At 37.2% G+C, this 21,320-nt stretch overlaps 2 protein-coding genes and 1 long non-coding RNA gene across 4 annotated transcripts; all 3 read right to left on the minus strand.

The window, feature by feature from the left end:
- Window positions 1-1,983: 1,983 nt before the first annotated feature.
- LOC147516436 (uncharacterized protein At5g01610-like) lies at window positions 1,984-2,672 on the minus strand. The gene has a single exon (XM_086589043.1). The coding sequence runs from the start codon at window positions 2,578-2,580 to the stop codon at window positions 2,065-2,067; it is 516 nt and encodes a 171-aa protein (XP_086445169.1). The 5' UTR covers window positions 2,581-2,672; the 3' UTR covers window positions 1,984-2,064.
- An 808-nt stretch (window positions 2,673-3,480) lies between these two features.
- Window positions 3,481-12,432, minus strand: LOC147516437 (uncharacterized). 2 transcript variants are annotated; one of them, XR_015211037.1, is made up of 4 exons: window positions 10,376-12,432; window positions 10,159-10,274; window positions 8,824-9,541; window positions 3,481-3,972 (listed from the first exon to the last, which is right to left on the minus strand). It is a non-coding gene; the product is annotated as an uncharacterized LOC147516437 (long non-coding RNA). The 2 variants fall into 2 exon arrangements; XR_015211036.1 differs by having other exon boundaries at window positions 10,159-12,432.
- Window positions 12,433-13,191: 759 nt separating this feature from the next.
- Window positions 13,192-16,023, minus strand: SEC15B (exocyst complex component sec15B). Its single transcript, XM_086589044.1, has one exon. The coding sequence runs from the start codon at window positions 15,823-15,825 to the stop codon at window positions 13,411-13,413; it is 2,415 nt and encodes an 804-aa protein (XP_086445170.1). The 5' UTR covers window positions 15,826-16,023; the 3' UTR covers window positions 13,192-13,410.
- Between the last annotated feature and the right edge of the window lie 5,297 nt (window positions 16,024-21,320).

Below are 21,320 nucleotides of genomic sequence, written 5' to 3' on the forward strand. Positions count from 1 at the left end.
TCCAACTTCTAGCATAGGAACATAATGCGTATTCAAGAACAGACATGGAGTAAAATGAGGAAAACGGCTTCCACCATCATTACGTTTGCTAAAGCATTCTGTATAAAAAGAAAAAGCACGAAGCAGATATATTCCATATTTCAGTCTCGCATTTGACAAATGGAGGAAGAAAATATAGAACCCCTCAAGAAAGCACTATATCAACATTTAGTCACCATGCTTTACCTCCGTGAAAGATCAGTCATTATAAAAATACAGTAGCTGGATGGGTAGTGGATAAGCTACCACGAGAGTCCAGAAGCTACCACGAGAGTCCAGCGAGAAGGATTGTAAACCAAATCTAAGCTGAGTTGACATTTAGGGCAACACTTGCCAGATTCTGACTTCTGAGCTGGTTGGAATTGATTGCTTAACATCTGTTACAGTCCACTAGAGGCACTAGTCTAGAAAAGAAGACGAAAAGGGTCTGGCAGTATATTGCCGATGGGGAGCTTAGAGATGCTTTCATTGTACAGACACTACGTACTGCGTGTTGTTGCAGCAACAAATGACAAACTTGCCAGGAGAAGCATTAAAAACGGCATCCATCTGTTGTCTCCTCAATTCTATCAGTGTCATATATAACATCCTTGGTATTCAGGTATGAGTAAACAAATGTAGTCACAGTTGAAAAGTGGGTTTGAGATGAAACAATAAGTAGCCTCTACAGAATATGTGATATCCTCTATGAGCACTCTGATTTCAGGTTATGGATTGCAGAAAACAGCTTTGGTAGGGATATAGAATTGGAAACAAGAAAAGTTCGATAAAGGCAAGGTCATCCAGTCAAAGCAAACAGGGAATGGACTACCAAGAACTTCATGCCACTCCGCAACTGGAACGTTCCTTCAAGCCCAAAAAAGGCACCTCAAGACTCAACTACTCTAAATAATACTGGATGCCCTTCTAGAAGTATTCTGAAGATTATCGATGGTGTTTCACGAGGTAAACGCAGAATGGCAGGGAAGGGGATAAATAACATGAGCAGCAGGTTATGGAAGTTATTATTGGAGGACAGAGGACTAGTGTACCCAAATGCTTCGAAGCAGAGTGCACAGCTCTAGCTGAAGTGCCTGACTACAGAGTATTTGTTGATGGTGGATGTAAAATTGCATAAATATAAAAAATGAAATAAATTAAGAATATTATCTACGGATTAATTATGGAAAGACACTGAAAATATCATGTTGTAGAAATAAGAGAACCTCTGTTGTGAAAGTAACATAACTAAATATGATGCATAATAAGTAACTACAAATCTAAAGTAATAAAGAGCAGACTTGAAAACTACTTGGTCTGTACATCCGAAAATTTAAAGAGTATCTTGCATTTACCTACTATCAAGATAATGCACAAGTTTCTTCTTTCTTAGAAGCTATTACTCATTTTCAGCCTGCAACCTTCAAAGTGGACAAAGCAGAGCGAATATGGTGGTTCAATAATAATCAATCAATCCTGTCCGTTAACTAGGTTGAAACAAATACCACATCGATCAGCCCAAAAGCGAGACATAACTATTAAATATTTGAATTTGAAATGGCCTGATTATGTCCAATGCCATATTAGTTTTAATGATGCATCTAACTATAAAATGTGCCTTCCATCAATACAAATACTGCCTCCTGAGTGCAATATTGTCATACCTAATAATAATAACTTAAACTATCTACCGTCTTACCCACCACGTAGTACAGTATTCACATATCTATCTACCCTCCATCAACCAGTCCACCACATTAATTAGCAAGCATTCATATCTAAGTAAGAAGAAAAACAACAGCCCCACGTCACATAAATATAATTCAACAAAATAAACATTGCCCATTTTCATAAAACAAAAGATTCTACAGATCATCTTCTTCTCCAAGAAGAAGAAACAAAGAAATTAGGCCCTAAAATATCTTATTTTCTCATAAATATAACAAAAATAAAATAAAACAAAACTCATGAAATAAACTATCTATTGATAAAATAAATAAACCCCATGTTCATTAACATCATAAACTAAAACATTAAAATTATCATCTAAGAAGAAGAAACAAATGGATTAGTCCTAATACTCCATACCTTCTTCTTCTTCTTATTGCACTCAAACCCACACCCACACTGTGGTGACTCGTCAAAATTATCAATAGGAAAATTAGCAGAAATAATCCCAACAGAGAAACCTAGCTCGTTACCACTACTAGTAACTTCAATAATATTAACCCAGATAAAAAGAATCTTAACAGTTACTCCCTTTAATTGAGTCAACTTGTCTTTTGAGATGTACCCAGTAATTTTAGACTTGTATTTCAACTGATAACCTTGAATACTAAAACTACAACTCCCATTTAAATATGCTGCAAATTTCCCAGTTTTTGGCTCTAGCTCATATCCAGTTACACCTTGTGGTAATAGACCCACTGGGAAATCATAGCTTCTCAGTACTTCATATGCTGATAATTTGGATGCTGATGATTGTGTTGGTAAAAAGGATATGGAAATGAAAAGGACACAGAAATAAAACAGTAGATTCTTCATGGGTTGGATTGGGTTCATTTCTCTTCCGTCTTTTCTCCAACAAATGCTACTTTAAGGCTACTAGTCTGGCTTTAAGTATGTTGACTTGGTGTATATGTTGCTGTCAGTTCTGAGGTGGGTTCAGCTGGATCTACAAGATAATATGTTAAGTATATATTTTTGCCATTCTAGTATAGCAGTATGTATTGCAAATTTTGTAATTGATTTTAAGGACAAGGTTGTCCAATTAGGACGTCTCGTAAGTCCTAATGTAGTCTTGAATCTTACTAAAAATGGAACGTTAACTGCTTCGTGCCTCTTCTTTTTGTTAATAATTTATTTCTTCAAATATTATTATTCAGCAAGTGTGTGAAATGGAGCTAATCCTCGTTTTTTTAACTGGACCAACAGAATGAACAGATAAATCTCCAAGGAGAATGATTTGGAATTTGGGGATAGTGAACTTGTGGTTAAAAAGAGGTTTAAAATCATGAACCAATGTTAAACACGTTGTATGATATTTGTCGAGAAGTGACCAAGTCAAAAAAGTTGGTTATAATATCTTTAGTTTTTGGTTGGTCCTATGAAACACGCATCATCCATTGTAGATGGGCCAACCAGCGACACAGTTAGTCAATCCTACAATAATTTGTTTTTTGCCATCGGACCAAAAACTAGGTGACTCCACAAATCACATAAAATGATAGAAGCCAAAAAATGCCCATTCTAGTGGAATTGTGGAAGTGAATCTCTTTCGCTTGTTTTACGTATACAATCAGCATCATTTGAATCCTCTGCATTGCCGTTGAATCTACCAACCACGGGGACCAAGGGGTTGAAAATCATGGTCGACAGATTAGATATTTTAAGGTGCTGGGGAAAGAAAGTAACGAAGTGGGTAACGTGCCACACCCTCATAACTCGTAAGACAGCACTGGGTAATCATAAACCCACCATGTTCATTACTCATTCAATCATTTTTTGTTTTCGATAATGGATATCGCATTAATTATAAATAAATGGTTTGGACACCTGAGTACCTGACTCTCTAATACACACTGGAAGAGTACTTTGATCTGATGCCTTAAAAGTCCAGGCAGCCAGTTCATGAGCCTCCCCAACAAAAGATCTACTTAACCAACTGAAACTAAAGCTATCTTAACAGTCTAAAACAGCTAAGGCATGGTAAACTACACTTCTGAACTGCTAACAGAACTCCTCAGGAAGGTCATTTAAATGTTTAATGACACTATTGTCTCCGAAGAACTCCACTCGCCTGCATCCTAGATTCTTAGCCAGCAAAGATGCACTTCAGCAGCTACAAGCTCTGCTTCCTCCGAGGTAGTTGCACTGAATTCCCTAACTGCAGCTTTCATGAATTCACCTTCCTCAGACTTTGCAATTGCTCCAGCTGCTGCTTTGCTACTAAACCTGCCAAAGGATGCATCATAATAAATCTTCATACTATTACCAACTAAACCATTATTTATGCTATTATTCATTGCAGTCATAGTGATAGGAGAGTTCAGGGAGGTCTGTATATCCTGTTCTTCACAGGCTTTTAGTGTTCTCCTCCATAGGGCATCAGTCTTCTTATGTATTGTTGTCCTGCTCTTCTGGCCTGCATCAAAAAGAATACAATTCCTATGCTCCCAAATGTTCAGCACAAGTAGCACTGCGTACAAACCCAAGTTTCTTATATGTTCTTCCTTATTTACAGTCCATCCCATGATCTCATCCATCCAACCCCTCGTGCTTCTGTTGGGATATCTATCCACTCTTATACTGGTTAGAGCAATAAACCAGACTCCCTTTGTCCAAGTACACTGAAAGAAAAGATGTTCAGAGGATTTAGTGCATTCTTGGCAGAAAGGGCATGCATGATCTCCCTCCAAACCTCTGCTCAAAAGGACATTACCAGTAGGTAGTCCTTCCCATGTAAGTCTTCCACAGGAAGTGTTGACCTCTAGCTGCAATGTTGGCTTGCCATCTAATTCAATCATTCAGCAAATCAGCATCATTTTATTGGGTTTCGTTAGCAAGTTTCTACTTCCTGGACCATGGACGGGGCTGGAGAGCCAGGTAAGGCCCAAAGTACCCTACGTTGATTTGAGGAGAGTGTATTTTCTTTGTTTGAATGAATGAAACCCATGCAACCTAAACCTTCTATCCCTCCAAAAAATCCTTCACTTTCTATATTAATGCAGAGAAACCTTCTTACGTCGACACTGAACGGTCCCTCTTCTAGGTGGTGCTCTCTAAGGAGAGAGTGATCCCATGTGGATCTCTAGGTTTGCACCAAACTACGGCTAGAACTTTAAAGTTTAAACTGAGAATCTGCTTGAAATGCGAAATTCAGACATCCAAAAGTTACATTCGGCTTGCTATACAAAACCCTGCAAAATGAAGTTTTAGGAATTCCAACTGGAAGAATATAACCAAGCCTAATTTACCTGTGGTTCGTCACCAAGTCTTCTCAGAGTAGAAGTTTGTCTGGTCTAGATTTGTGAAGTAGTAATTAAGGAAGAGAATGATCTAATTCTAGATTTATTCATGTTCATTAGATCGCAATAATCTGAGTAGTCTGGACTGAGGCTCGTTCAAGAAGTAACCTCGAAAGCTTTTCGGTACTTTGTCTAAGTAGGAGTATTTCGTATGTATTTCAAACTAATAAACAAAAGGGAAAACCAAAAACGATTTTACAGTAAATCACAAGTAAGCAAATACATCCTAATCCATTCTCTTGCATCTCCACTTCTGAAAATTAATACAGCATGTAAATGAATGCAACATCTCTCCAAGTTTTTGCTTCTTGTTGATATTCCCAAGTTTATCTCAAACAGTAAACAAGGAAGGGATAGCTTCTAATTTCGTTCCTAGTTTATCCCCACAGAGAAACGACCAAATGACCACATGATCTTTAAGGATAGAACCCTACAATATACCAGCAGAATCCGCTTCTAAATGTAATACCCTGGACATGTGCAGGTGTGATGCAAGACTAAAAGATTAAAACTGACAAACTTACTAAAGAACCCATTAAAAGAACAAGACAGGTATTTGAAATGTTTCCTGACCATATTCACAGTAAAAATGTGACTACATCCAACCACACCAGAAAAGTATTTGAAATTGTTGAATTACCATGAAGATGGTACAAGAATTCAATGCAATAAAATACAGAAACATGGAGACTGACACACTCTGACATACATATATAGTAGAAATTGGAAACAACTGCAAAGGCTGTAACATTAATAGATAAGTAAAGGTGCCAGTTCCCACAAAAGATATAACCGAACGTAATAAAAGGGCACAACTTCTCACAACTTCTTGCATGGCTTCATACCAGTTTAAAAGACATCTTTGATCACCCATCTGAAATCGTAGAAATCAGCCATGCTCTTCTAGCATCTAGTATAGAAGTTAATTCAAATTTCTATTGACCTAAGACCTCCAATGGTTAGCAGTGACAAAAGGCAACAAATCCCTCACCTGTTGTTGCCCAGGTAGGTTGCTATTGCAAAAACTAAGATGTGTTGATATTACCCTTAACTCCTATACGCCTCAGCACTCAGCAACAGTTGAGCTAAGTACCGCCTTAATAGTCAAATGTTCAATATTCAGGACGTCCCACTAACCACCAATTCCACCAATTTTGTCATCTCCTTGAACTAATATAAGAGAGTACCAACCAAGTAGTGTAGCATTCTTAACCATATAGCAATGTGGACTGCACTAGATATCTGACAAGGAGCCAAAGAACATATGTCCAAATGAAAAAGTAGTGAACCCACTTTCATATTTATTGATTTGTGAGCCGCTTTATAAGGTCTTGAACCCAAGAATATTTAGTCATGTAACTAAAGAATAGTAGAAATTTTATATTTTAGTTAGCTGTGGTCCCCGTGTCCCACTTCATATAGGTCCCATGTCGGACACCGGCATGTGTATCCGTGTCAAAGTAACTTAGGATTTTCAAAACCTTCTCATAATAACATTCAAATTACCAAATCTCTATGAGATTACAAGACAAAGGAATTCTAGTAGAAGTAAACACATTCAACTAGTTACATACCCCTGTCAACGACTAATATATATCACACGGCCAAACATGGAATCTCTACTAGACCACATTACCTTTGCCTTAGTCTATTAGCAAAAAATCACAAAGCAACTCCACACCTTCATAATTTGGTTCACCATTGCAAGCACTAGCAAATCTACCAATATAGACATAGTTTCTGCAGACACTGCAAAACCCCTACCAACCATTCTGTAAGCATATTGAATGTCACATCATTTGGAGCAATACCTTTTTCTTCCATCTCGACCAACAAAATTTGAGCTTCATTTTGCATCCCTTTCTTGCAAAAGCCATTGATCAATGTGTTAAAGGTTACGGTGTCGGGCTGCAAATTTTTGGTAAATAAGTTACATAAGATCTGCTTTGCCTTATTAAGTTCCCCTGCTTCGATCATATTATAAATCACAATATTGACTTTTACTCATTCTTTTCCATCATATAGAATAGTTATACTGCTTCTGAAACACAGCCATTAGCAAAAAATCCATCTATCAATGCACCATATGTGACAACATTTACACTCACCCTTGCATATCAGTGAAAACTTTACGTGCAACCGCAACTCTCCCAACATTGCATAGACCAGAAACAATGGTGATATATGTGATGTTGTTAGGTGTTAATCCCTTGCAAATATATATTCCAAGAGTTGCACTGCCTCATCTAACCACTGAACCTTGCAATAGCCGTCGATCAAAATGTTATAACTAACAACATTGGGTTCCACACCGTTTTCCATCAGTGAAGAAAAAACTTGTACTGCCTCTTTGATTTTACCTTGCAAACAGTATCCATCTATCAACGCGCTATATGTGATTATGTTAGGTGCCACATTTCTTTAAATCAGCAGCTTCAGTAGTTCGTGTGTTTCGTTGACCCTCCCTTCTTTGCAATAAGTATCAACCAAAATAGTATACATTTGCACATTTGGTGAGATTCCACAACAGGCCATATCATTTAACAACTCAGATGCTTCATTCCATTGATTCGAAATGCATAGGACATGAATCAGAGAAGTATCTGTGATGACATTAGGCTTTTTACCTCTTTGAAGCATCAACTCTAATAACTTCAGTATTTCATTAGTCCTCCCCTCTTTGCAAAGAGCATCAATGAGAATGCCATAGGGTACTACATCAGGTGAGATTCTCTTTTCCAACATGTCATTAAACAAATTCATAGCTCCTTTCCATTGACCAAATTGCGCAGTCCATGAATCAAAGAACTGTATGTAACTACATCTGCTACAATCCCTTTGCAAGTCATGTCCTGAAAGTGACCAAGAGCGTAAAATACCCGGTTTACATTACAAAGGCCATTGATTATCATGTTATACATATTTACATTAGGCTTTACTTTTTCCTTTTCCATTGCCTTCACCAGCTCTAAGGCAGCATTGACATTCACAGCTTTGCAAAGTGTGATAACCACAACCCCATAAATAAACTCAGTGAACGGATACCCATTCTCCACGATTTTATCGAGTAAATCCAGAGTTTCTACTAGTTTACCCTGCAAAGAGAGTCCCTTAAAAAGAGTGGTAAAAGTAAATACTTCTGGTTCCAACTCTTGTTTCAGAATGCTAGCGAAAACAGTAAAATACAGCTCCGGCTAACCCATAGAGCTGTGACAATTGATCACGACGTTGAGTATACCAGTAACTGGTTGGATTCCTGCACAGTCCATTTTGGACATGACAATACGGTGGAATAATGTTTCATTTTTACGAGGGCGCCTAAAAGTTGACTGAAAGGAAAAATAGAAGGCAAGGGTCGCACACGAATTAAATGATTGAAGATACCCAAAGCCTCATCAAGTGCAAGGGCACCTGGTTTGCAACGTTCACCCACTAATGGTGCGTTTGTTTAGTGGTAAAATATGAGATTTGCCGGTGTCTTCCCACAAAACACTTCTAGACTCCGAGTAGGAAAATTTCAGTTTGGCAGTGTTTGTTTGCAAAAAGTTTATCAACTAGCGCCAGTTTCACTAGTGTTTGATAGCATAGGTTTTTCCCGTAGGAAATAATATTCCAACTTTTAGGAAATAATATTTCTTTCCGTTTTCAAACTCAATGAAGCATAAAAATAGCAATGAAGTAAAGAAAGTGCATAGTAATACCCAAAACATAAAAATAGCAGTGAAGTTAAGAAAGTGCATAGTAATACCCAAAACATAAACAAGTAACAAGTACACACCTGACACCACCACCACTACCACAATATCAGTTAAGCCTCAAAGCCCTGCTTGGTGTAGCTTCCTAAACAACCAAGCAGCCTTCATATCCTCGCCAAGTCCCAAGAAGATCTTCATTAGCCTATCATTCCCGCCCAGCAAGTCTAGTGACCTTAGAAAAAGTTCAGGCTCCATTTCAGGAAGAGAATTCAAAGCATCCAAAGCATCCTTCAACAAATCTACTGGCTCTACTGGTGCTTTGAAGGACTTGACTAATTCAACCACCGCTTCAGCAAACACCTTAAACGAAGGGGCTCAAAGAACCGAGACTTCCTCTTCTTGGGTTCGGGTTTATCCTCAGAGAACCGAGACTTCCTCTTCTTGGTAGTAGGTGTACTGCTTTTGTTTGCACTATTGGTTTCAGAAACACCACCCCCACCAGTGGAGCTCTCACTATTGGTTTCAGAAACACCACCCCCACCAGCGGAGCTCTCACTATTGGTTTCAGAAACACCACCCCCACCAGCGGAGCTCTCACCAGCTTCAAAACCATCACCCCTATCAATCTGGGTTTGCTCCCCATCATCTAAACAAGGACCTCTAGTAAGAGCAGAGGGAGTCTTACGCCTAGGCCTATATCTCCCCATATACCTTCTCCTATACCACCACGTCATCATTACATGGCCAGCCATAATTATAACTAGAACCGCAACTAACTTGCGCTCACATTCGGTCGTCATTCTACAAAACGTCAAAAAGAAAAAATTAATGAGACAATTGTACAACCATACATGATAACCAGAGGATAAACACAACATGGACTACGAGATTAAGTCATTTCCCAACATGTGAGCATATCATATTATAACAATTGATAAGCAAAATACAAATCAGTATTTCATGGACTTATAACAATAAAAATGCATATAGTTTCTGATTGAGGGGTTCATTTGCTCCTCTATAGTTTTTTGTCGAGTTGAAGGAACAGCTAAGGCTATAGCAAAAAATATTATTGATTAAAACTAAAAATCCCAAGTTGGTAATACTAAAATCCTATCTGTTTTACTTTGAACATATGCATGAACGTGAAATAAGCTTCCAAGCCTGAATAATCAAGAATACCCAAACTATTTTGTTTTCACCCTCGTGGACTCATGGGATCAATTTATTTTACAGTTTTCACAAGGAAAACGGTAATACCAACTAAATACTTCACATACTCCCTCGAAACCATAACATTACCAACCAACACTCCCTAATAAACGTATCGAACAACGAATAGCAATAATACCTGACTCTCTAAACGTACATGAAATAAGAGTTGATACTAAAGAACTTGGGGTTCTAACATTTCGTACCTGATCGCGAGAGCGAGAGAGATAACCAGCGAGAATCCAAATCTGTGAGAGAGAGAGAGAGGCGGCTACTGAAATGAGAGTGAGAAAAGAGCGAGAGATAGGGTGGCAAAATTTACCTAGTGAGAAAATTTTTGCCAGTACTCTTATTAGCAGCCAAACGCGGGAAAATAATTCTAGTGGGAAAATTGTGCTTGCCACTGACAAAAAAATGTCATACCAAAAGTACCCTTCCGTAACTTCGTTTTCTAGTGTTGCACCCCATTGCATTGCTTTGAAATCTCACATAGTTGACTAAGTTTCACATGGTGGTTGTTGTCGAGCTTCATTGGCGCACCGGCGATTGTTTATACTTTATAGATCACGTACTGAATAATTGTGTAGCATGTGCTCAACAAGGTTGGGTTTGAGTACAGGAAAAATCTCAAATTCTCAGAAGATACTGGTCACTGGTGGACTAGGTAGACGTAATGGTGAGCTTCTGTAGGTCCAGTAACATTGTCTAAAATGAAGCCCAGTGAATTCACCCAATAATTTGATACATGGTGCAAGACGGATCACGGATGCTGTGTACATTTTCGATTAACCAACAACGAAATGTTTGTCGTTTGATGCATTTCAAGTTTTGCTTGCTTGCTTTTAATTTTCCGTAATGATTTACCGAAAGTATATGCAGAGTCATGGGTTCATGGTTATTGTTGAGTATGATGTCATATCTTAAAAGCTGATCAATTAAATATACAGCTTGGTTTGCTAGCGGGCAATTGGGCAAAACATTGTCTGAATTGCATACGTCGCTTAAACAGAGTGGATCAAGAATTCCAGATACGCTAGTGGATGCCTGGGCCTCTAGTTCGCTGTCTGACAGCTAGTTGTAGACCCATTGGTGATACGACCAACCTACCTCATAATTGGAGGAAAGGACCTCAAGATGTAGCCATCTACAGATCTACTATCCCCCAAAAACCAGAAACAAGCAATATGCCAAGGCTGGGCCTTGGACCAGACAATCTCTACGAATCGAACCCTGGGATGGCCAATCATTTATACATAAACTAGTACTGAAAAGGACCAAAAAGTGCTGCAACTTGGCTATCAAGCTGAGTAGAATTAATAGCCCCTACAATTTAACTTCTAAATGCCCTCGGCAGACAACATCAGCACATATGCTGTAACTCTGTAAGTCAGTAACACCGAAAAAGATTAAGATAAAAAATGATTTGAAATTACTGAATCACCATAAGAGAGTGAAAAATGTTCGACATAAAAGTAAAGTTTTGAGAATACAACATTTTCAACATTCACTGTAAAAGTACAACTACATCCAACACCAACAGTAAATGATTTGAAATTACTGAATCACCATGAAGATGGTAAAAGAATATAACACTACAAACGTACAGGAAAAAAATGAGACATACACACTCTGACAGAAACAATTTAATATGCACTAATGCACACAGACACACAATAGATAGATCCCACAAAGGATAAAACAGAGCATCACAAAACAACATAAGATTTTGGATGGCTTTATTGGCTTCTTACCAGTTTAATTGACATGAGTCTCTTTATCAGTGTACCGAAGGACTTCCTTTGGATTTTGGTTGACCCCCTCACTAAAGCAAAGATCACCCATCCAAAATTGTAGGAATCAGCCATGCTCCTCTATCATCAAGAGTACATATGGAATGAATTCGGATACTTACTGACCTAAGACCTCCAATGCTTGTCATTGGCACATCCAACTATTCCCTCAATAGTTGTTTCCCAGGACAGTTGCTGTTGCAGAAACCAAAATGCAATTGCACTATCCATTCGCTATTTACAAAGGTAAAAAATCACTTTTTTGCTCTTCTGTTTCTCAAACTTGAGGAAAAAAACAAATATAAATAGACTCGATGCCTCAGCACCAAGCAACAGTTGACACTTGACACTATTATACCTCCTTAATAGTCAACTGTTCAATGGTGTAGAATGTCCCACCAACCACCACTTTGGTTATCTCCTTAAACTATATATACCCTTCAAGAAATGCATCGTCTATTCAGTCAAAATAGACTGGCATCATGACACTTATCTTGGATGAATGACATAAACCATAAACATAAGCGTGCACAATTAGCTTTACCTGTGCAAAGGCCTACATATTAAGGCTTATCAAATAAAAAGAAACTGAACAGCAACTTTGAAATCCAATTTTTATTTTTCCAACATACATGTAAGTAGAGATGATTAATGCCTCTATTCCATCCAAATGAATGCAGAAAACTCTAGCTCCCCCCCACCCCACTCCCCACCCCCACCCCCCCCCAAAAAAAAAAAAAAAAAAAAAAAACCTTGTGTCTGAATCAAATCCCATTTTATCCCTAAAAAACACAGACTTACAAAAAGGCTGATCCTTAGATTAGACAATATCTGCAATACTTCCCACAGAATGGCCTTCGATGCTGGTAAATAACTATAACAGTAGCAACAATGACCAAGAAATGCTGAACCATAGCTAGCATGAGTAATAGGTTAAAAGTTAAAACACCCTAATATAGCTGAACTTACCTACACAAGTATGCCACAGATAACATAAATTTTATGAATGAAGAAACGCAGGAGAAAGTTTGATTAAAACAACCCCGTAATATGAATAAGGCAGGGAATCATTAGTATAAAATGATAATCCTATATTCCCACATGCTGCTTAGGTGTGAGCGCACCACGCCAATTTCATGTACAGTTAAAACCTTATTTGTTTGTGTCAGAATGTGTTTGTCAGAAGTCATAACTAATGTCCTAAAGACTAAAGAGCGGTACAGTAGTGTGTGGTTAGTTCATGTGCCCTAATACAGATGTTGCATTGATTAACTCTCTCTTTTCCTCCAGGAGGCTGGTTTTCCCTTAAAGAAATACCATTTCTATCAGATGATTGATTAACATAGATATAAATACAAGATCAGTTTAGAATACAAATTTTAATAATATTACCGAATTAACAGCAAGTATCATGTCTAGGATGACTCAAAATTAATTACTTCCACCCCAAAGAAAAGCTAAATTGATATTATTGAAGAGCCACAAAGATGGCAAAAGAGCTCAATGCAAAAACATACAAAAAAATATGAGAAAGGCACATACACTATGCAATATGCACACACTGACATTACAATATGGTACAAGCAATTGGCAAGTTATAGCAGTTCCGACAAAAGATAAAACAGAGCATAAAGAAAGAACAGATGTTTTGGATGGCTTCATACCAATTTAGCTCACATCCTTGAGTCTCTTGATCAATGTATCCAAGGACTTCTTTTTTGGATTTTGCTTGACTCCCCTCCCTGAAAATGTACCAAACAGGCGATCAGAGGGATCCCTTAATTTCTCAGAGATTGAAACCACTTTCCTATAGTCCAAACTGTTGTAACTCCTCTCCCTGATGACTGGATTCAAAAAATTCTCTGGATGACTGCTCAAAAGCAAATTAACCAATTGCCTTGACTCAGCCAAAGCTGACTTCAACTGACTAACATCTGCCTCAGAACAGATTTGAGCTTGGTTTTCTGCAAATGATTCCAACAACCGAACATCCACTTCAATACCCATCATCGCATTGACATTGAATCTTCTAACTGTATCCCCATATAAAACACCAACAATTTTCTCTGATATATGAGAAAGAACATCTTGCAAAACCCTTTTAAGCACTTGACCTGGGAGTATCTGCTGAGCAGTAGAAACCAGTGTTTCCAAATATATAATCACCTCATTGACATATTCATTCCCACTCGGTGGAGGCTCATCTGTCATCCAATTAATGTTCTCCATCAATGACAAGAATCCATCAACCTTGGTTTTGAGCATCCCTGAAAGCATCTCTTCCGCAGCATCACGAGAATTTTTCAAAGGAAACTGTCTTTTACCCCTCTCAACCATCCTCAATGGAATGCCCGAAAGCTGTGCCGCATGACGGAAGAAATAATCACAAGCTCGCTCCATCACTGCCATGTTGGCTGCCATCTGCATTGCTTGGGAAACCCCGTGAACTGAAGAATTGATAATTCTCAACAATGCCTCATCCAAGACATCAGTCAGAAGCCGGTCCAAATACTTCTTAACAACATCAAAGAAATCTAACTGGCCACCATACGACATATAGCTCACAGAGTCCTCAATAAAGGACCTCACAATGCGACAACAATCTGGGACCGTGGAAGAAAAGGATGCAATGTATGGAAATGCCGGTGTTATTTCAGAAGTTTGTAAATGAAACGACAATACATTCATAGAATATTCATATTCTTTCTTCATCATCATTTGCTCAAATGTATCCGCGGAAAGAGCATCCCCAATCAACTTACGACAATCAGATAACAACAGTTCATGATACTTATCTCTATGCTTACTCAAAACATCAAGCAAGGCATCAATATGATATCCATATCTCCGCAAAGTCACACCAAGCAAACTAACATAATCTTTAATAAACAAAAGATGATTAGCCGTTTGCATTCTAGAAAACTGATCCTCTAAAACAGAACACATTTTACTAACAGCAGTTTCCCACAAATTCTCAACCTCAAATTTCGATATCAACCCACCCCCAGTTCTTAAAACCCTATCTTCAATAATAAAAAACCCAGCAATTTGCGCAAAAAATGTCTGATGTGATTCAAGAAAAGGAGTCATTGAAGATACCTGAAAATCCGAAGTCAACTGAAGCTTCCTATTCTCAAAATAATACTTCTTAAACCTCTCCTCAAACCCCAATGTCTGATGTATATGATACGCCCTATAAAGAGGCCTTAAATCAAACCCCAACATACCAACTCCACCATCACTATACTTTTCCTCACCCCCATTTCTCAAATCCTCCTCATCCTCCTCCTCCTCTTGCAAAACATATACGCAATCTCTCGAACTCAACCTACTCTGTTCCTCAGCTTCTCTCTGCTTAACTCTAAGCTCTTCCTCCCTCTGCCGCGAAGCACTAGCTCGCCCAATCGCTAATTGCCCTAAATTCCTACTAACAATTCTAATATCAACCAACCAATCACCAAACTCCTTACTAATCTTCCTCTCAATATACCCACGTATAGCCGGAATACGATCCTCCAACATATTCCTAATAGTTTTGGACGGGACACTATCAAGATAAATTACTTCAAGTTGATCAATACATTTCAAAGCCATGTAAAAATTATTCCGCTCCAAATGGAAATTCGCACGTGAACACAACTCAAGAAGTTGAATGCAGATCTGTACTGAATCCAACCCACAGTTGATATTCTCACTAACAATCTTAGTCTCGACAAATGAGTCAAGAACGGTTAATAACGGATTCGCAACGGTTTGAAGAGTGGTGTTGGATTTTGATAGTGATGTTTTTAATGAGTCCACGTCGGATAATAAAGATCGTAAGTCATCAACGGCTAGGATGAAATCTTGGTAATGAGCTTTACATACTTCTTCGATTTCGGATTCTTTTGATTTAGTGAAGTCTTTTAATTGGTGGAGGAGTTTTTCGGGTTTTGAAGATGTGAATGATTTTTTAATGAATGGGGATAAGTCTTCGGAGTTTGATATAGTGGATGATAGTAAGAGGTAGTCTAGTTTTTCTGATGAGTCATCGTTGTTGGATGTGGTGTCGTTTGGTTTTCGTTTTGGTTTTGGGGTTTGCATGTTTGGAAGTTGGGGGTAGTTCAGGGTGGAGAAGAAGGCGGCGAAAATTTGGTATGGGATTTTCAGATGTGGAGTTGAGACGACAGCTGAATTTAGTTGACTAAAATGCCATTGTTAAGAGAGTTGGGACAACTGGACTGGTGGAGACTAGAGAGTTGTTAGATACTTTGGTTAGTGTAATGATTTTGAGAATTTAGATGGTTAAGAGTAAAGTTTTGGTTTCGTTTAGAGTTTAAACTAAATTAATAGGTTAGCTGCCCATGTGCTGCATACCCGGCATCTCATCTGTATGCTTACTATGCTGCCCGCTGGAAGTATTGGTAGTGCCTTCTTCTTAAACAAAGTGGCACAATTGGTGCAAGCGTAGGCCAACTAGCTTTGGTTGTAGAGGATGTTTACTAGTTAGGGCATCTCCAATGGGGAGTGTAAAATTACACCTCCACCTAGGCTCCACGTAGGTGCCATTAGGATTTTACACATCTAATTGTATAGTATTGTATAAGGGCATCTCCAATGGGGGGTGTAAACCGTATAGAGTGGAAATTTTACACCTCAAATATAAAAAAACTCTCTCCAATGGGGGTGCTAAACCGTAGGTAATAGTGTATTAGCTAATAGAGAGAGTGGGGAATTCCCCTCTCGCTATTAGTTAATAAAAAGCCGGGCGTCACTTAAAATAGCGTCACGTTTAACTTAAAAACTTCGGACGTCCACTTCAACACGGGTTTGAAGCTTTATTTTTTTTAACTTTCGGACGTCACTCCAAGTGGCGTCCCCGTTTAAATTAAAGAGGGGCGTCACTTGGAGTGGCGTCCGAGTTTAAAATCTTTTTTTACACTCTTCCATTGGAGAGTATAGAGTGTGGATATTTATGAGTTATACAATACTATACAATTAGAGGTGTAAAATCCTAATGGCACCTATGTGGAGTCTAGGTGGAGGTGTAATTTTACACCCCCCATTGGAGATGCCCTAACTCATAAATATCCACACTTTATACTCTCCAATGGAAGAGTGTAAAAAAAATAGATTTTAAACTCGGACGTCACTCCAAGTGACGTCCCTCTTTAATTTAAAACCGGGGCGTCACTTGGAGTGACGTCCCGAAAGTTAAAAAATAAAAGCTTTAAACGTGTGTTGAAGTGACGTCCGAGTTTTTAAGTTAAACAGACGTTATTTTAAGTGACGTCCGGGCTTTTTATTAACTAATAGCGAGAGGGGGAATTCTCCACTCTCTCTATTAGCTAATACACTATTACCTACGGTTTAGCACCCCCATTGGAGAGAGTTTTTTGATATTTGAGGTGTAAAATTTCCACTCTATACGGTTTACACCCCCCATTGGAGATGCCCTTAGTAGTTACTACTCTTATATATATATATATATATATATATATATATATATATATATATATGAGAACAACGAAGTATAAGTCGTAGAGACTAAGAACATTACCAAAGGGTTATGCGTAATTAACGTGTCCTAATCTAACATCTACTTAACAAAAACGGCTGAGATTCAATTTAAGGGGTATAAATCAAAGGTCGAGACGAGTGCCACGATGACAGCCTATGAGTTAGATTAGAAATTAATTAGATTCTTAAATGTGAAATTAAATTAAAAAAAACCCTTTGTTTTCTCTAGAAATGATTAATTGCAAACTTTAAACACAATTAAATTTTTACGTGTACCGATTTAACCACTATGACAGCCCATGAGTTGGACTAAAAATTAATTGGATTTTTAATTGTGAAATTAAACAAACAAAAAAAACCCTTTGTTTTCTCTAGAAATGACTAATTGCAAACTTTAAACACAATTAAATTTTTACGTGTGCCGATTTAAATTTCTTTTATACGTCCAAACGCTAGACTGATAAAATCTTATTGAAGGACCAGGGCATGCGCTTACGTTAACCCCCTCTTCATTTGTAATTTAGTACTCTCTTTTTGCAATTAAGAGAAGGTCTTCATCAGTTCTTATTTGCCCAAGACTCATGAAAACATGAACAGGTGCAACCATTTTTTTCTCTCTCTCATAAAACAGACGATGAGTTTTTAAACTCAGAGGCCTCATTTCTACTGTTTTTGACCATCAAAGATTTTCCCCAAACTCATGCAAGTATTTTTCTTAGCAAATTAATTATTAGTCTTCTTTTTATTTTGACTATTTTTGTATCTCTTCAAACTACTGATTTCTGGAATTTTCTTGACTTCCATATTGGAATGGTTACAAAGTTGTTGGGGAACTGATGGGAGCAATGGACGTCATGACAAAGACAGCGAACCCGACATTCATCACGGATGGAATTCAATTTCGTCTAAATCATTCAACTATTCAAGGATGATTCTATCAAATATACACACACACTCATCTGTATTTATTTTGAATGCAATTTCCTAATTACATTGGAGGCGTTAGCTTTGGTGATTGGGTCAACAAGTTATCATAGTCAATAGAAGAGGTGAAGCAAAAATTTGTTCTTTAGTATCTTTAATAAAAACTATACATTCTAAAAATCACTTTTAAGTGAATGTTGTAAAAAGAAAATTGTAAGACCATGTAAGTGCTGCTTTTTGATCAATCGATTCTTAAGAGTAGCATTGTTGCGCTAATTCCGATCCCTTAAGTGTGCTACATTTCGTTGAAGGTTCTTTAATCTTGAATAAGAAAAATGTATTACTATTGATTCATTGTAAAATGTGTATTTTTTGCTTTCAAGAAAATATTTATTGGTTTTATTCCTCAATTTTATTAATTTCTCAGTTGAAAAGTTCATCGGACTAAATAGATAATTGATATTATATAATTAATAATACTCATCAGATAAATATTTTCATGGGGATTATTCATATTTAGATTTTTACAATTCATCTCTAAATATTTTTTTTGTTATTTTGGTTCCACCAAGTTTCTTACTGTGGAATAGAACTTGATGAAATGTTGTACTCAAGACGTTTAGATTTCCACAGTACCTAATGGTTTAGGATGTCTTGGTTCCGCAACATCTTTAGGAAATAGATTATAGATAGTTACTTGCGATTGTCTGTCGGTTCCACACCTCAAATTTTCTTTTTGTCAAGCCGGATAAATTTTTTGGCTTTGCTTTTAAACGGAAAAAGATGAATATTATTTACATTCAGTATGTCAAAGTTTTTCCATATTCTAAGAGCTCCATAGATGCTCCAAGGGAGCCTTTTAAGTTAATCAAGTGCTCTGTTTTAATGAGGATATGAATGCATTAGTTCTATTTTAATAGGGAGACGAATGCGTTTCTTCAATCCTAGAGTGAAAAATACTCACTTGAATACACACACACACACACAATTACTGACTTAGTAGTACATAAAACAATGATTTAGAATCAGTTTATTCTCACGGCCTATATATGTGCATTTGAGTCACTGGAAAGTGACCCTTCTGCTTTTCAAACTTAAGCATCCTCGTTAAGTATATATTTTAAAGTTTCTAAAGGTGTAAATAAAATGTCTAGGTACATTCTATAGTTACATCTTTATCTTGATCGATGTTCCCTTAATCCATATTCATAATAGCAGCATTATTAGACTTTGTTACGTATACATGACTTTCCAATAGGATATTCAATACTTCCCAAAGCTAGCATTACCTGAACTAAATGTAATTTTTTTGTTGCATTGAATTAAAATTGTATTTACTGATATTGTATTGGTCATTATTTTGACTTTTGAGTTTGTGTTTTAAAAAAAGTGTTATACACCTTTTATGTTTGATAGAAACTTTGCAGAGTCTTATTTCAGGTTGCAAGATGGTATAAGTTAAGATTTTTGGTGCTTCAAGTTCACTAAAGGTAGTACTGATGCCAATCCGTATATCTTTGGAAATGAAATATGCACTTGGTGGATAGCTTTTGTGGCATATATATACAATATCGACTGCTTTAGTGAATATGACGTTGGTGATCTAAACCCCTCAGCCTCCTGAGTTTATGTGCATTCAATTGGTTTTTCTTTGTTCTTATTTAGTTGTAGGCCTTTTTATTTATACATATACAACCAAACATGCCAAACACTGATCACTAATGATACGATGTTCCAGATTCAAGGTGCAAGTCATACTTGCATAGAGTGTTGTGAAAAACTGTATGGACTTGGTGGTCAAAGTCCTCATTGGAATTCCTATTGTACTATTGAAAATAACACTTTGAAAGCAAAGGGTAAGTGTACGTTGGATTGTGTTTTCAGGTCACTACGTACAATTTGCTCTCAGACTTCTTCTCATGGTGCCTCCTTTTTTGGGGTGAAAAAGTTTCATTTCTTCCATTCACTCTTGCAACGAAGAGGATGTACCAACCAAGACCTCTACTCCAATTCTAGGTGATCGATTTGATAGGATTTTTACATTGGTGTTGGTTGAGTGACTATGGTATTGTTAGTTTTGAATATTTAGGGTTGCAGGTCATAACTTGAGTATATTATATCTGACAAAGACTTTAGACAATTTCTAACTTGGACAGTAAGTTCATACGTTAAACGTTGTAGTTCATTTTTGTTGAATATTTGTTTGGTGAAGCAACCCTGTAGTAATATTAGTTACCAAAGAAAGTGAATGCATGGTGAAACTTTAGGAATATTATTATTGATGGTCAATTCAGATGTTTTTCATTTGTAAATTTCCAACATAGTTATTTGCAAAATGTATTGTTTATTATTTTTATTTTTAATTTTACGTCTTTTTTTTCTTGAGATTTCTTCGACACTCCTATTTTTCGACACTATAGGGGAATTTCCTATTCTTCAACACTCCTATTTTCATCGAGCTGCCTACTTATCAATTTTTATTTTTCGGCTCTATAGAGAAATTTCCTATTCTTCGACACTCCTATTTTCATCAAGTTGCTCACTTATCAATTTTTTTTCCCATCATAATAAATAGTAAATGCATGTGAAATTTTAAATCACATTATCTATGATGTTTCTTTATGGAATCCGTGCCGAAGGCATGGGCATTAACTAGTGCCAAACATTAGATAACTCAACAATATAAGCAGAAACATATTTATTAATAATAATAGAGTCAACAACAACATTGAGTTTGAACAACCCATCACACCAATATCCCTTTCCTACAAACATTCCTCCCTTAGTGAGTACAAACTTATCAGATTCAAAGCAAAGCTTGAATATTTTCTTGCTAATAGTGAGTCCGACACCAAATTCTTTCGAATTTCAAGAACATGGAGTACATCAAGGAGGGTGAATTCCTTTCCAAAAGGGAACTTTAGAGTAACTCTTCATTTTCCTTCAACATTAGATGTTGATGCATTTCCCATGTAGAGTTGTTCACCAGTGTAGACTTGCTGATATGTTGAGAACATATTTTTGTCACCACAGATATGCCTTAGCACCAGTATCAATCCACCAATCCTTAGTGTCACAGACAATGTTTGTTTCAGAAACAATAGCAACAAGGCCAAAACTGTCAGCGAGATTCGCTTCATTTGGCTTGTTCCCAG

Source organism: Coptis chinensis, chromosome 2 (assembly GCF_015680905.1).
Source record: "Coptis chinensis isolate HL-2020 chromosome 2, ASM1568090v1, whole genome shotgun sequence".
In the NCBI taxonomy this organism is placed as follows: Eukaryota; Viridiplantae; Streptophyta; class Magnoliopsida; order Ranunculales; family Ranunculaceae; genus Coptis; species Coptis chinensis.

Coding starts and splice junctions, on each gene's coding strand:
- SEC15B (XM_086589044.1), bottom strand. CDS start 15,825: ATGCAAACCCCAAAACCAAAACGAAAACCAAACGACACCACATCCAAC.
- LOC147516436 (XM_086589043.1), bottom strand. CDS start 2,580: ATGAACCCAATCCAACCCATGAAGAATCTACTGTTTTATTTCTGTGTC.